Source organism: Momordica charantia, assembly GCF_013281855.1.
Source record: "Momordica charantia cultivar OHB3-1 chromosome 3 unlocalized genomic scaffold, Mcharantia_2.0 BLBB01000003.1, whole genome shotgun sequence".
In the NCBI taxonomy this organism is placed as follows: Eukaryota; Viridiplantae; Streptophyta; class Magnoliopsida; order Cucurbitales; family Cucurbitaceae; genus Momordica; species Momordica charantia.
In genome coordinates, this window is record NW_028275161.1 from 17,128,996 (window position 1) to 17,146,092 (window position 17,097).

Here is a 17,097-nt window from a genome sequence, read left to right on the forward strand (position 1 = left end):
TTAAAAAGATTATTATATGTATTTTTATGTGCATACAGTAATTACAAACTTCAAATGAACAGCTAATTATGTCCCCTAAAAACACTCTTAATTAATAAGGTCATCAAAAGCTTTTTCTTTTTTCTTCTTTTTTTTTTTTTAATTTGATTGTATGGACAATGTCATTATTAATGCGGTCACGCCTCTTTGTAACTATAGTGGCAAAGACACCCTACCATTATTTATTGCTTGCAATAACTTATATGAGATTTTATTACTCTCTCCACATTAAACAAACAAATCTTAAGAAATCATGATTTTTTATTTGATGAGGATAATCTCACTTAACACTTTGTATATTGGTGTATTTGTCATTATAATTAAATTTATTGTAATTTCCAATGATACCATGTAGTTTAACATGATTATTATAATTAATTCATGGATTAAATGACCAGCATTAATCGATGATGAGACAGTCCAGGCAAAGTCACCTCTAACTCTTTGTGTGACCCATGAAAAGTCTAGTTCGACATTGTCTTGAAAACACGAATGCCACTAACGTAAAATATGTTAAACACCATTACGGAGCGTCAAAATGGGTAGAACAATGTTTTCCAAAACTTCCATATAAAATGTAAGGTTCATTCCTTACAAACATATGAAATTCTATGCAACCTCTCTAAGTTTTGCTCGACACAAGTTCGAATTAAGTATTAACTCAGGTTTCAAAATGAACGTAATCATCAGTGCAAGGTTATGTTTATAGGTCATCAACTCGCTCGAACAAGAGTTCACTTTGGTTTGAACGCTTGACTCAATACATCGTCTAGTATCTTTCACAAACACAAAGTATATGACTTATTCCCTCGAGTTCGAAGATTCAAATTCTCACCTTTGTACCTTTTTGTGACTTAATTTTGAGTGCATTTAATATATCTATGAGCAATTGTCTAATTTAATTTTAAAAATTAAGAAATTTAACTACTTATTTAAATTTAAGATTCATTCTAAAAAATGGAAAGTTTTATATTAAAATCAACTCGTTCCACTAAAAATGAATTTATAGACAAACTTTTTATATAGCATTAATTCATTGTCAAATTACACGAATATGAATATATATTTTTAAAATACGACAAGGTTGAATAAAAAAAAAGTTTAAATATAATATTGTTTAGAAAGAAAAAAAAACACGGCTAATAGAAAAGCCTTCCGACAGAGTTAGTGGTACACACGTAGAACGACCTGCCTGCTGAAAAATAATAATTTAATAATTAATATCATTTTTTAGTTTGACTTGTTTATATAATAATAAAATACATAATACAAATTTAAACTCACAACTTTTTTTACTTGAACAAAATTATTGAATCGTTTCAACTTTAAATAATAATAAATAATTTATCTACTGAACTATTTTTAGTTGACTAAAACCTTTTTAATCGAGATAAAGATATTATTATTACTGAATCGTGTTCAATTTAGTAGGGTGGTCGTTTAGTTTGAAATTTTTGAGTGGATAGGAAAAATATTTGTAAATATATAATTTTATAAATGGTTGTAAATATGAGATTTCAAAAAAGTATTTATAAATATAGTTTTTTCGTAAAAAAAATGATTAATCATTTGATAATGAAATGATATATTTTATTTGATATTGATTAAGATTATATCCATTGTAATTAAATCAACATTATTTTAGATATTAACTAATTAACACATATCTTCAATTAAAATATTATAGTTATGGTTTTTTTTAGTACCCTCACATGGGATACTAAACAAAAACTATAACTACAATAATGATTAATTATCAAATGATGTATAGTTTACTTCTAAAGTTTGTAATTATTATTTAACTGCTATATTTACAATATTTTATCTTAATTATGCTCGACATGAAACCAACCGATTTTAAATATTTTTTTCAAGAACTAACTTTAGCCATCTATGAAAAGGGAAAAAAAAAGGTACACAATTACAAACACATTTTTACTGATTTTATTCTTCAAATAACAATTAGCTATTTTAAAAAATTATACAAATAGCCCATTCTTTCTTTTTTCTTTTTGTTTTGTTTTTGGGTTACTTAAATTTTAATAAAATTGTGAGTTGGAAGTGGAAGACATACTTAGCTTGGACTGCAAGCTACCATGATTGTTATCTCTCACTTTAATTTTGATAATAAACTGCAAAAGATATCACCAAGCATTGGTCGTAATTATGATTTAGCATGACAAAACAAAAAATATGGTGTTCTTTTTTTTTTTAATTTCATGAATTGTTATCACTATATTAATAATAATAAAATAATAGCTTTATCGAAAGCATTTGGTTAATGATAGGATTGAAATATTATTTTACTTCCAATATTTTTAATTTTTTAATTTTGATTCATTTGGTTCTTATCCTTTCAATTTTCGTTCATTTTAATTAATTAAATTATAATTATAATCTAAACTCAACCGCATACTTTTAAGAAGAACTATTTTTGTCTCTTAATTTTATTTTTAATGTCATTTTTAATCATAATTTCAACAAAACACTACACTCGATATATTTCTTTAAATTTTTTCGTGACTTTATATAAAATGATTTACGTTATGGGTATAATTTATGTTAAAATTTTTATAAATAAGGACTAAATTGATCACCATTTTAAAATACAAGGAATAAAACAAACATTTTAAAAATATGAGAACTAGAATGAACTGAGGTTAAAAGTACCTTAATCAAAATGAAAATTTTAAAAGTATATCGACCAAAATAGTATTTTAATCGTGATAGATAGTGGAGTATTAATTTTACAGCAAACCCGCACATCACCCTTAAAGTTAGATATTTAGTCGACATGAGAGTTCAAATAGTTGGACATTATTAATGTATTTTCTTATACGTTTTAAGTTTGAGTCTTTGGAGACTGAAGTTTTGAGCTTTCTTGTTTCCAAGAAATTATTATTTTTATTTAGAATGTAGATTTTGGAACTATCATATTTCGAAAGAGATACTTTTTTGAATTTAAATGAATCTCCGTATCTTTTGAAAACTCAATTTTTGATGTATATTCATGCTACAATAATAATCAAATAAAATTTGTTTTAACCAACATGAAAGTTTAACAATAATTAATATCGGTCTCTGATTAATGTCATGAATTCGAATTCTCAACCTGCTTGTTGGACTAAAAATAAAAATAAAAAATAAACCATCATATTTCTCCACTAAATGTGTTTCTTATTAGAAAAGCTATGACACTATTATTTTTCACCAATATTTGGTGCAAATATTGGCATGAGTGTGAGCTATGTGGGTAGGCATCAACTCAAAATTTGTAGGTAGGTATCGTGTTTAACATTAAGGACAACTAATTTCAAAAGATTTGTAATAATGATGAAATATTGGGTACAAAAGCAAAAGTTAAACTATTTAATTAATATAGATTAGCCATGTACAAAAATTCTTTAAATATCCCTGAACTGTAGAGTAGGTTTTTCGTGATGCTTCATGTTAAAATTTACATTTATAATTTTAACGTTTAAAATTGTTTCAAAACAATCATTCTGTCAATTTTTCATTTACGAAAACATAAACGAGACAGGTAAGTTGTAAAAAAAAAGTACATATGACTACATGGTTTCGGATTTACTCCTAGACTTTAAGGTAAATTTCAATTATATAATCTTCCGTTTTAAAAGTCACAACACTGCTACGTGCTGACATTCAAGTAGTCGCACTGACACTGTCATTTTTTTATTTTCTTTTTAACAAACACGTTGATAGAAGGGGCTGTTTTGAAATAATTTTAAGTTGAGAGTGGAAATAAAACTCTTGAAACAACAATGACATAATTGAAACATATCATAAAGTTCGGACGCATTTTTTTTCATAATTTAACATTTTAAAGAAGTTGTGATATTTGAACTACTCATCACAAATCGGTGCTTTAAGAATGAATAGCTTCATTTTTTTTCTAAGAAAAAAGAAAAACAATGGTCCAATATATCTTTACCAAAAAAAAAAAAAAAAAATTAAAAAAAAAATTAAAAGAAAAAACTATTTTAAAAGCAATTTTGAAACCAATATTAAGTCTCTTTCACGATCTATACATTTGACCTTCCTATTTTTGTCTTAGACAACTTGTATTACACTAAAACTGTATAAATTAGGAGTTACGTATTTTTGTTGTTTAGCTATACTCGTCTTGACAAATACAAGTTTGATTTAAGACTTTACTTCCTATCTATTAATAAATTTATAACAAATACATACGAGTCTTACCATTCACTCAAGTTCATGTATGATGGGTGAGAGCCGATCGAGAGGACAAAAAATGTCAAATGAAACCGATCAAACCGACTCAACTTAGTTACCTTTGAACTCCTCAGTTCATTGCAAGTCTAGTACGATGGGTGAAAGCCGGTCCAGAAGACAAAAAATATTAGGTGAAACCGACCGAACCGACTCAACTTAGTTAGTTTGAAGTATCTTTATTGACTGGTTCAGACTGATTTTAGTCAGTCTCGCACAATTTGGGTTGCGCAGTTGGCTCGGTTTATTTTCTTTTTAGTTTTTCTTAAACCGTCCTGCTTGCACCCGTAAAACCACAAAAAAAAAAGGAACTGTCATTAAAATTATTGAGGTTTTACAACAGAAAAACCTGATAACAAACAATACAATGGCAAAATTCTCTGCTTTCAGTATTTTTATTACGTGAATGAGTAGAGGAACTAGAGGAGCTGTTCCAGTTCCCCAGCATTAAACTCCTTCATCGTGCATGGCAATTGGCAAGACATCTCTTCATCAACCACAGGTGGAAATGGGAGCTTTCCCTTTTCATTATAGCCTGAAAGCTTCTTTAATCCTTTACCCTATTCAACTCAATCTCAGAAGCTTAGCAGAGAAACCATGTCAGAATCCGCGGGTTTCTATTTGCCTTTTCATGTTAACTTTCAGAATATCTATTTTTGTTTTGTGTTCATGGAGATATTCCAGGAACAAGTGGAATTGGTGGCTTTGGCTTCTTTGTTTTCTCGACCATTATGGCTTGAGTCGTTAGAATGATCCCGGTGATAGAGGCCGCAATCTGAAGCGCACATCTAGAAACAAGGCAAGGATCTACTACACCGGCATTGAGAAGATCCTCATATCTGTCTGTCATTGCGTTATATCCATGTCGCCATTCGCCAGCTCGAGTCTTCTCCACAACAATTACTCCATCATCTCCTGCATTACTTGCAATGTATTTTGCAGGTGCAAGGAGTGCCTGCAAGTCATTTCAAAGTCTATTGAAAATTTTAAAGGCACACCAATATCACAGTAAAAACTTAATAAAGTTAAAACAGTCATTTGTTAATTCAGTACCAAAATTCTTTAAGCAATCAATAAAAGGAAACTTATTAGAACTCTATAGAACTATAGAACTGATCATGTTCAAGTAAGGTCGTCAATAAAAGGAAACTTATATAAGTCCAGCATCTGATGAAGTCCTTTTTTTTTTCTTTTTTTCGTTGTTATAATCACGATATTGGGCTCCATTCCTCCACTGCTTCCATTATGCTCATAACCTATCCCGACTAATCTTGAGGAGACTTCATCCACCTCAAGCCTAGCTCATTTCGTATACGTAGACTTGCATCTAGGACCTTGGAGGGTATATCTCCTATCATCTTTAATTCCTTAAGCCCTTGTCACTAGGAACCCCTTGGAGGTGCAATCAATAAACTTAAAACTCAAAGAGTTATTTGTATTTTGTAACACAAAGCAACGGTAAAAAAACCTATTATCATGAAAGGAAACTTCTCTAGGTGATCAACTGGATAACCATATTTCTAAAAGCACTACACTTGGGAAGAACAAAAACTGGAATATTGCGCCCGAACTTAAATTCTGCATTCATCTTCTTTATAATAGAGAACATCTATCTTGCCTTGTCAGATAGTTTGCCTATCAAGAAGACTGTTATCCAAATCAAAACATTCCGTTTCACCAAATCATAAAGGTACCAAGATACTAGCAGTTTGATTTCGAATAAAGAGAGGGCAGAAACCATGGTAGAGAAAATGGGCCTGCACCATACCTTTCCCACGAGATCCACACCCATCTGCTCATCCTGATCCTCCATCGAATGTTTTATGGTTGGAAGCAATTCAGACAGATGAACATAGGTAGCACCTCCACCAGGAACAATGCCTTCATTCATAGCAGCAAATACAGCATTTTTTGCATCCTCAATTCTGAGTTTTCTATCTTCAAGTTCCACCTCTGTATGTGCTCCCACCTAACTTCGACCACAATAATAAAAAAGAAGTAAAAGAAAATATTGTTATGCCTAGAAATAAGACAATATGTCCTATGTAAAATAAAAAGAAAAATGACAATAATCAAGGCAACACAAAGGCCAATACAATAATATTAGGGGGGAGGGGATGGATGATGACTGGTTTATTAATATTTGCAAGAAAATAAAATTTTTGCATTCTTATATTTCAGTCGAAAAACGATTAAGAGGCTTTCTGTTAATTATTTGTTGCTGTTTAAGTTCTTACTCTTCTTAGGTGGACTAAAGATTATCCTCAATCTTTTCAAGCACCATGTGTTTTGTAACTTCTATACTCCGTGGTTTCTGACTTCTAAAAACGGAATAACAAAAACTTGAATCTGTAGATACTTATGAAGACAAATTGAATGGATAATATGCAACACAATAGATTTAACCGATAGCCATAAGTTGAGATCTTGGTTAAGATGAACTTTTACTACTTTTAGATATGATCTTCAATTTGCATTTATATCACTCAGAATTCCCATGCAATCAACTGTTTAACAGAGAAATTTTTGGATGTTTAGATAGAAAACGTTCCTTTGTGCACTATACTTCCAAGGCTGTACAGCATTGTAAATATAAAGAGCTGTACATTAGCCAACTTCAGAACAAGGATGCCAGATTCCTGAACTTCTAGAAGAAATCTGATAAAAAGAAGTTGCGGGAGTGTTCTGACATGCTCCCTAAAGTTGGTAACTTCCAGGTGTCTTCAAATGAGGATGGTGAAGTTTGGTTGATTCTTCATGTTCCTTCTTTGTGATGTCCCTCTTAAAATGTTCATCAAGGGACAAGAAGCATTTAACTTTTAGCTCTCTGAGGCTGTTTGGAAGGCTAGCTATCCTAAGATGTGCAAGGCTTTCTTCTCAACTCGGTGTAAATATTTGGGATAAATCTCGACCAAGGAACCGTAAACGATACTAATATCCTTCTTATGGAGACTTCTTGGCACTTTTTGACTACGAACTCCAATCCCATCCAGCATTAAGCATTACAGAAGCTCTCTTCATCGTGGTTTGAGGTCAAATTTTCAATGGTAAGGCAAAAAAGCCCTTGGGTATAATGCAACCAGGGCTGTCCTTCGGGAAGTTCACTTGGAGAAAGGAATGAAAGATTATTCCAAGTAGAAGAAAGCATCGGGAGGATCTGCAGGAAACTGTTGCTTCTGTAGTCTCAACATGGAGTGATTTGTTTAACTCTTTGTGAAGTTACCCCCTAAATTCAATTGTAAAGCGTTTTTGTAACCCTTGGCTTGAGGGGATCTCTCGACTCTCTCCCTTAGTATCTTCATCTCGTGAATAAACTTCTGTTTCTTTTATATGTAGGTATGTAAGTATAGTGATGAGAATATACTTCCAACTTCCATTTAACTACTATACTAAAAAGAAATTGGCTTTCAGTTAATACTACAAAGAAAGAACTAATCCCTTCTCCATGGTTGCCATAGCGAATAAGGATATATTAAGCACCGGATTGCAGCACATGACATTACAGAAAAATCATCAAGCCAAATAAAATCAATGGTGAAAAATCTCACAAAAGCTGCACTTTCAAGAAATCTTTCAAAACCACAAACCTTAATGACAGCAACTCCACCAGAAAGCTTAGCAATCCTCTCCGAGAGCTTTCTTGAGAGGTTGGAGTTATCTGTTTCAACAAGATCCTTTTTAATCTGCGAAATTCTTGCTTGAATTTCAGCTTTAGTAGAGGGGTCAGCAACTATTGTTGTTGAGTTACATGTTATAACTATTTTCCGAGCAATTCCTAGCTGGTCCGAAGTTGCACTTTCAAGATCTAGACCCAAATCTCCAGACAGAAAATCAGCACCTGAGAATTTTAAAATAAAGTCAACAAACTAATATTGCACTGTCTCATAATTAAATAGTCAAATCAGCTGCAAGTTAATACCCCACAGCAGTCAAAATCACATAAGCCAATCTGATCTATACTCATAAACTTTAAAGTTTAAACTATATACCAGACAAACACCATCTTAGTCACTCGCACTCTTCCAAAATATAAGTAGGCTTCTTATGTTCTAAGTTTATTATAGCATGGAGGCACTGATGATGAGTGCTTGAACGGGAGAAAAAAAGCTTAATAGAAAGTTTATCTATGAGGGAAGAATAATAGAAATAATAGCATCAAAAAACTCTCTTTATTCAATTCGCATTCTGCAAAATAAACCTGAAAGGTTTAAATAAGAGTTTCTACTATCTCAAATAATCATGGAATAGCTTTGAAGCTTTGCAAAAAGTTAGACATAATCCAGTAATATTCTAGGCTCTTTTCCAGGAATCGGATGAAAACTGACCTGACACTACACAGCTTCAGAGCATAAGGCAGTACAACTGGTGAACTGAAAGCCTAAGAATATATTCAGGCCATTTTAAGTGCTTCTCTCTCTCTCTCTCTGTTTTTTTTCCTCTAATAAGAAACAGGGGAAACATCCACTAAAAGGCCACAGCCAACAAATTCATTTTACGTGCTTCTTGAAAGAATTTGAACGGGAAATCAACAGCTATGTCAAAAAGGATAAAGTCACAATGGCACCACAAGTACAATATGAAATCTGATGCATAATGTCACCGAACAAGAAAACCTCCCCTCTGCCAAAACCCCAACACAAATGTACAAAAAGCAGGACAAGTGATGAAATAATTTTATTGCTTATATGTGACATTAAAATAACAAACATGTAAACAAGCATATTTTTACTGTTCATGGATGCATTTAGTTCACCTGTCATTAGTGCAATATCTTGCAATAGAGCTTTCTTTCTTTCACCAAGCCCAGGACATTTTACAACGGCCACATTAACTAAACCCTGCACCTTGTTCAGCACTAGGGTTTCTAGTACTTGTCTTGAGATGTCCTCCGCAATAATTAGCAGAGGAAGACTAAGTTGTACAGTTTTCTCCAACAATGGTACAATTTCTTTGACAGTAGAAATTCTTTGATCAGTTACTAGGACTTTTGCATTGTCAAACTCCACGATAGACTTATCTTGGTTTGTAATAAACTGAGGCGACATGTAACCTTTATCAATCTGCGATGAGAGATACAATGGAATCAGAAGGACAAAATTAAGAGAGAATGAGATAGATTTTGGATATTACAGATGCACATTAAATAGGCACTTGATGCAATGCAAATATAATGGAATCTGAAGATCTGTCTTCAAACTATCCCAAATCTAGAGACACAGAGAGAGAAAAATTAACACCGCTTTAAATTAGAATTATACTATCCTCAGAGGATGTCAGAAAGCTTCTCCTTTTTGCTGATAAATCATTTACCTTCATTCCTTCTTCTATTATTACAGAAGTCTCAGAGGATTTGGATGACTCAATTGAGATCACACCATCAGGGCCAATCTTTTCTATTGCTTCAGCAATTAAGTTCCCCACATATTCATCATTTCCAGAAGATATCATTGCAACAGCTGCAGAAAGGATGAGGGTAGTTCAGCACCATTTACTTCCCAAATGAAACTTCACCGGTGTTCAACCAGATGAGAAGAAAGAACCTTTAATATCATCTTTTCCTTGTACAGGAGTACTTTTCTTCTTTAAGACCTTGATTAATTCCTTTACAGTCTTATCTATTCCTTTCTTTAAGGAAACTGGGTCAGCCCCAAAGGAAATTGCCAATAGTCCAGATTTGACCATTTCACGTGCCAAAATTATTGCGGTGGTAGTTCCATCACCAGCCAAGTCATTCATTTTACTAGCAACCTGAAACCAGGAAATTCAAGAATATATATCTTAAATGTTAAAACTACATCGAAAAAGCTTACGAATAGGTGGGATTTAACTTAACAACCATGAATGACCTCTTGGATCAGCACCACTCCCGCATTCTCAATTGCATCAGAAAGCTCTATAGCTTTAGCAATTGTAACCCCATCATTAACCACTTTAAGTGTTCCTTGTTCAGAGAGAATAACATTGCGACCTGCACGTTTTGGTAAAAAAATAACTTAAATATCAAATAAAAGCATTATTTCAGATGTGATTGCTGAGACTGATAAGATACAGCTACTGCACATTAAATTTAGTTATGCATCATTCTTGTAGCAATTCATAAGGTAGACAGCAGATTTAGCGATCAATAATGAATTGCCAAACAGTTCCTGATTTGAGTGGTGAAAACCGCAATAAAAGTTCTTCGCACAAATCAAATGAAATTATACGTGGGGAAAGAATTTTTCAGTGACCAATCTTTTCACTCCTTTCCTCCACACGCTTTAAGAAATTGTAACTCCAGCAAGTTATATCACGCTCATACATTTTCTACTAAATTTCTTCAACTAAGATGTGAATGATTAGATACTATATAATCTAAATCGGTCGTATTTAATGAAAGAAATAAAAAAAAAAAAAAAAAACTCGCCACTTTGAATCCACCCCACATATTAACCAAGAAAATTGAACTCGGTAAGTACTGCACATCGGCTTCCTAAGCAGAAACCCGCAAAAGATACAGACCCAAAAAAGGAGAAACGCCACATATCCAAGCTCAAGAAATGGCATAAAAATTACAGAAGATAGAAAGCCCGTCCAACCTTTAGGGCCTAAAGTGATAGAAACAGCATCAGCTAGCTTATCAATCCCGGCTAGTAAGGCCCCTCTGCATTCTCTACCAAATGAGATCCTCTTCGGGCCGGCCCTGACGACAAAATTCCTCAAATTCCATGGATTTCTGGCGTACCCAGATAGCGATTGGCTCCCACGGAGCTTCTGCAGAGCACCCAGCAGTTCAAAGTCACAGAAAAGAGACGGGAGAAGTGCGGAAACAGAGATGAAAATCGACTTACAGGGAAGAGTAGAGGTCCGAGAAAGGGAACGGATGAAGAGAGAACGCGGGGAACTTCCATGAGTTTGTCGCCGTCGTTGAGATGCGAAGATTCAATCCAAAGGTTTTGTCGGGGTTTTACGAAGCTAAAAGACTGAATTGTTTCTAGTTCAGGTTGGCCGCTTAAACGAGTAATCTGTCTATTTCTGGATTGTGTGACGTTAATCTAAATAATAAAAATTCTGAAAATATTTTTAATTTGAAACTGAAAAAATAAAACCTAACCTGAGCATAATTTGTGAGTTCAGACAGCTGGTTGATTTCTTATCCCTATATTTATTGTAAATAAAACTTTCGATAAATACACCACGGCCGTTGTAAACTTTTTCGTGGTTAAAATTAAAATATGAAAAAATAATATATGATATTATAAAATAATAAATGTACAAAAAAAAAGTAAAAAATTTATAACATATATATTTATAAATTAATCGATCATATTTCAGCTTCATCAATTATTAAATTGACAATACATTTGCTTAACTAAGGACATGAACATGCGTCTTTGAATTTTAACCCATTGTACTGAAGAAAACGATGAATATTTAATTTGATTTGGCTTCGAAATTCGAAATTTTCCTTTTAATTTTCCCTTTTGTTCATTTTGATTTTTATAAAACATCCAAGAATTTTAGCATGGACCAAATTAATCATTTTGTTAAAATAAACATCTTGAAATTACAAAAACACAAATAAACGTCTTGAAATTGCATGGATCCGAAGCCAAAAGCTGAAAGTATATAAATAAAACAATCTACAAGTTTGACATAAAATTTAAATATAGAGTGAGCAGATAAAGAGCTTGGCATCCGGGTTCCCTCCGAAGTTTAAGCATAAAATGTAAATTTAACATATCACTTATTTTTTAATCAAAAGCCAAAAAGTTGCTTCAAATCACTACACTGTCAAACATATTTTTCAAAATGACCATTCAATTATTTCATCTGAGTGAGAAAATTCCACCAAATTTGTGAGCCTTACAGAGGAAAGAAAATCCAGAAAAAGGAAGAAGGAAGAAACGTGCAGTCCAGAGAAGCAGCTGAACTGAAGTGATCTGATCTGATGCAGAGTTCAAACATCTCAGTGCTTTGAATCTTCTTCTTCACAGAACTTGGAGTACTGGTCAGAGTCCATCAAGTTTTTCAGTTCACCACTCTCACTCACCTCCACTTTAATTATCCATCCATTTTCATATGGACTCGAGTTCACCTAAATTATCATCAACACAAATGGATCAGAAAACACGAAATGGGAAAGTTATCAACCGTGTCACTATTTCTTAAAAAAAGAAAGAAACGATTATCAAACGTAGTTCTGTTTTTCTTTTTTAGAAACAGAAAACACTACGTGAGAAGGGAAAAAAAACGTTACTAAACGAACCCTTAAGATACCAAATGACATGAAAGCTTTCCATGGAAAGGGTGATTACCATGTTCTCAACAGAGGCAAAGGAGTGGATAGATGCAAATAAATGGAAATTCTTATGTAAACATCAAAACATGGTTAAAGAAGGCTGTATAATCCAAAGAATTCAGAATATGCAAACTCCCATGACAACAGATTCATGATGCTAAGAAGAGTTAGTACAAGTCAATCTGCAACAAAATCACATACTTTTGACACGAAAAGAACACTGCACATAAGACTAACGTCTTGCATATAATCCCTCTCCACAACACAATCATGACGAAGCAACTTTAACCTTCACACATTTACCTTAACCAAATCTTTTTTCTTTTTTTTAAAGAAACCGAGCGTTCATTCAGAAAGATAAAAGAATATACAATCAATGGCATACAAAAAAAAAAAAAAAAAAAAACCCACCCAACAAAAGGAATCCAAGCCCACAAAAAGGGGCTCTAAACCACAAGAAGAATACCTGATAATTACATAATTCCTTTAAAACCGAGGCCCACAAAGAAGTACTAAATCTTATAAGCTCCTAGACAGCCTCCAAGACCTCACTAACCCTCTAAAAACTCTAGCTGAATCTTTCTGAGGACCTTTCCACGAGAATTAATGAAATTGAGACTTAAGTCATTTGTTAAATAGAAACCATTTTGAAGTATCTTGAAGTAGAAAGAAAAATAAAATAAGCTTAAATCGTTCAAGAACGTGATTAAATCATCACTTAGAGCAAGAATGTTAGATCAAGGAACCCACCAGACCAGGGGAACTGCTGAGCTCTTCATTGACCTCAATGATTTTCCCTGACACAGGAGAATTAATATCACTGGTAGCTTTAACACTTTCTACCGCGCCGAAGCTGCCATCCTGTTTAACAGAAGTCCCAACTTCTGGTAATTCAACATAGACAACATCACCTAAATGATCTTGAGCATGATCAGTTATGCCAACAGTTGCTTGATTCCCTTCTACTTTCACCCATTCGTGAGAGGTAGCATACTTCAAGTCCTTCAGAACTGCACAATTGGAGATACAAGTTATTTTCACTGCACTCAAGTAGTTTTAAATATAAACTTGAGTGTTAAATCTTTCATGATTCCTTTTGGATAAAGAGAAGTTAATGAATTTTGAATAGAAACATTAGACTTTCTTTTTCAAGCATATGACTATATGAAAATTTTGATTCTCAATTTCTTTCCCCTCTTAAGCATTGAACCATTGAGAAACATGTTGTACATCCCATCCTTTTCTTACATTGTTTATCCGATGCAAATATCATGAATATAAAGTACAAACTTCTGAAAATGAAAACTTTTAATTATAAGAAATCAAGCTTTCACTCGGGAAAAATGAAAGAATATACAAGGGGCATACAAAAAAAAGCCGCCAAAAGGGGCCAACCTATAAGAAGGAACCTCAATACAGTTAAAAGCCTTAGAAACCAATACTTAAACAAACAAAAGTTTGCACATTTCATGTCCCCTTTTAAACCATGGAAATGAAATTTATGTTAACATTTTTGTTGTAGAAGACAGACAGAAAGTTATTGAAAATAATAAATACGTCCTTCTTGTATCTTGTGTCTTAGTTGCTTTATTTCAGGAAAACGGTATGCTAACATTCCATGTCCCTCATTTATTTTCATGTTCCTTAGGAGCTAAGTATGATCGGGAGGAAGATTGAGATTAAAACTAGAAAACGACGTATAATATCATCAGCTAAAAAGATCATCAAGGCACTGGTGTTAGTTCAAATGACAAGATAGAAATAAGAACACGTAAAAAAAAAGTAAGGACTGAAAATAGCAAGTAGAATAGAATAATAACTCATGTTTGAGATTCATCACATAATAATTCAAATGGAAGATGAAAAGATATGCATATTCAACAAATCCTCAAATATTGGATGTAGATTTAAAAGTATAATAACATCAGTGAACCTAACAACCGATTCAAATTTCAAGAAGTCATAAAGCAGAATGGGCAAATATTCATTAAATAATCGGCGAGGGAGAAGGGGCAGACACAGCAGAAAGCAGAGTAAAAGAAACCTTTGTTTCTCTTTCTTTTTTAAAGAACCATTTATTCTTCTGCCTGAGATCCACAACAGATATTCATTACATAATCGCCTCAATAATTCAGAAGACAAAGAGACGTGACTGCAGAACAAAAACGAGAGAAACCCTGCAAATTCTCGAAAAGGGTCTGCCATTGATCAAACAAACGCAAGATAAACAAAACCCATTATTGGGAAATGAGATCTTTACATGTCAGAATCAGATCAATCAATTTCGCAGCCCCTACCATAAATACCACCTCACAAACAATCAGATTACAAAAAACTGAGAGAAAGAAAATGAGGAAAATCACTATGGAAAAACGTCGGTTCAAATTACCAGAAGCAGACCCTCTATGGGGTACTGAGATCCTAAGGTATGAAGCAGCTCTCGAAGCCCAGAGCAATCTCGACGCCATTGATGAAACTCACAGCACTCTGTAAAGAAGAGAAAACCCTTTTCAGCAGAAGCTTGTAACGTGCTTTGGCTTGCCGTCGCTTCTAAGAGAAACGGACCCTTATTTGCTTTGTGGGATCAATATCACTTGCCACAGCACAGTAGGGTTGGTGGGGATGCCGTACTATAGTTTTTTTTCCTAACAAAATTTTCATTTTATACTTGATAGATTGCATTTTGCGTATTTTGGGTCGATTTAATTTCATCTTTTGAGACGTGGGATCGTAAGCAAAGCAAGCATTAAACAGAAAATAAAGAAAGGGAATACGTACGATTGAAAAATGGAAGAGAAATGAAGAAAATTACGGTTTGAAAGAGAATCCCACATTCATCGGAGTGTGAGCCTGGGAGGTGGTGGGTCAAGGTGTCAACAACAAACCCACTTCGCCACTGCTGCGAAAGCGAAAGTTGGTGAGCGGTGGCTTTGTTTGGTAGCTCAAAATGTGTGCTTGTTTTTGGATTTTTGTTTTTTTTTATTACATGGTGTTGGGTGGGAGATAGAATTTATAACCTAACTATATGTCAATCACCACGGTACTATGTTCACTTTGGTTGGAAATTAAATATACGATACTGTTTTTTTAAAATACTATTTTCGTCCTCTATTCTATCCCGTCAAGGTTTTAAATGTTAGTATAGATGAAAATGTTGAAGTATCAATTTCATAGAAATATTGATGAAGGTATTGGTAAAATGTCAATGTCATATATTTCTATAAAAATTAGAGAAATTAAAAAATCGTAAAAAATATTTAAATCAATAGATAAATATTTTTCTATTTTAAATAAATTAGAAATGATTAATACTAATATTATGTATATATAAGTAACATTTTGTTGATATTTTTTATATTTTATCGATTTTTTTGTACTACGATGGAAATATCTATTTATCTCTCATGTTGATGTTGAACACATAGATATATGGAAATATGAACGTGTCGACGGATATTTAATACGATAGTTCTCATATTTTTAAAATGTATATTTTTGTTATTGTACGTTCAACTTTAGTTCACCCAAGCAAATGCTAGCCTGGCTCAGCAGTAATTGAAATATATCTTACCCGTTGTGAGTTCGATCCCCCACCCTCACATATTTGTACTAAAAAAGACTTTAGATCACCCAAGTCTTTGTACGATCATACCTTGTTTTTAATATAAGAGAATATATAGGAAAAGTCTTAAAAGGTTTCCACACGGAGGGTGTCAAAAGTGTTAGAGTTCATCTTGCCTAACATTTTAACTTGTATAGGTGCAGTCACCAAAAACAAAGACAGAGACATACATGATATGTCCCTTGTTCCATATTCAAATGTAATAGGGAGTTTGATGTATGGAACAATATGTACGAGACTCGACCTAGCACGTGCCTTAAGTGTTGTAAGTCGGTTTATAAATCAATTTAATCATACCTCGTTTTTAGTTTTATGTTTTTAAAAATTATGTCGGTTTCTTCACAAACTCAATTGCTTAAAGCATTTATTTCGACCAAAAGATCATATGTTCGGACTCTACTAAAAAAATTTTGGAAATTATTCTAATAATGATATGCCATGGCCATTAAAGAAGTATAAAAAATGAGTGAAGTTTGTTTATCTTTTACTATGTGCAACGTATTGATCACGTCTCATAAAATGCTAGAAATAAACGAATTTAAAAAGGTCAATTCAACAAGAAGTTAGAGATGGACCGGGGCCACAAGTAAAATTTTGGATATGGAAATTGTGAGAAATCAATCTAATCATACCTCGTTTTTATCACAGGATGAATATATAAGAAAAGCCTTAAAAGTTTCCACACAGAGAGTATCAAAAGTGTTAGAGTTCATCTTGCCTAACATTTTAACTTGTGTAGAAGTCAGTCACCAAAAATAAAGACAGAGATACATGATATGTCCCTTGTTCCATATTCAAATGCAGTAGGGAGTTCAATGTACAGAACGATATGTACGAGACTCAACCTGGCTCGTGTAAGTCGGTTTATGAGCAATCCCAATAAGTCTCGTTGGGAGGCAGTAAA

General features: G+C 33.1%; 2 protein-coding genes across 3 annotated transcripts; both read right to left on the reverse strand.

The window, feature by feature from the left end:
* Positions 1 to 4,582: 4,582 nt before the first annotated feature.
* On the reverse strand, positions 4,583 to 11,290 carry CPN60ALPHA2 (TCP-1/cpn60 chaperonin family protein). Of its 2 annotated transcripts, none has more exons than XM_022286951.2 (9): positions 11,121 to 11,285; positions 10,869 to 11,043; positions 10,137 to 10,258; positions 9,831 to 10,038; positions 9,601 to 9,746; positions 9,044 to 9,350; positions 7,878 to 8,128; positions 6,059 to 6,259; positions 4,583 to 5,245 (listed from the first exon to the last, which is right to left on the reverse strand). In XM_022286951.2, exons 1-9 carry the CDS (start codon positions 11,178 to 11,180, stop codon positions 4,958 to 4,960), a joined length of 1,758 nt encoding a protein of 585 aa, XP_022142643.1. In that variant the 5' UTR covers positions 11,181 to 11,285; the 3' UTR covers positions 4,583 to 4,957. The 2 variants fall into 2 exon arrangements, with proteins under 2 accessions (XP_022142643.1, XP_022142644.1); XM_022286952.2 differs by having other exon boundaries at positions 5,125 to 5,264; positions 11,121 to 11,290.
* Positions 11,291 to 11,984: 694 nt separating this feature from the next.
* LOC111012706 (Single hybrid motif superfamily protein) lies at positions 11,985 to 15,203 on the reverse strand. Its single transcript, XM_022286956.2, has 3 exons — positions 14,961 to 15,203; positions 13,322 to 13,581; positions 11,985 to 12,367 (listed from the first exon to the last, which is right to left on the reverse strand). The coding sequence occupies exons 1-3, from the start codon at positions 15,037 to 15,039 to the stop codon at positions 12,239 to 12,241; spliced, it is 468 nt and encodes a 155-aa protein (XP_022142648.1). The 5' UTR covers positions 15,040 to 15,203; the 3' UTR covers positions 11,985 to 12,238.
* Between the last annotated feature and the right edge of the window lie 1,894 nt (positions 15,204 to 17,097).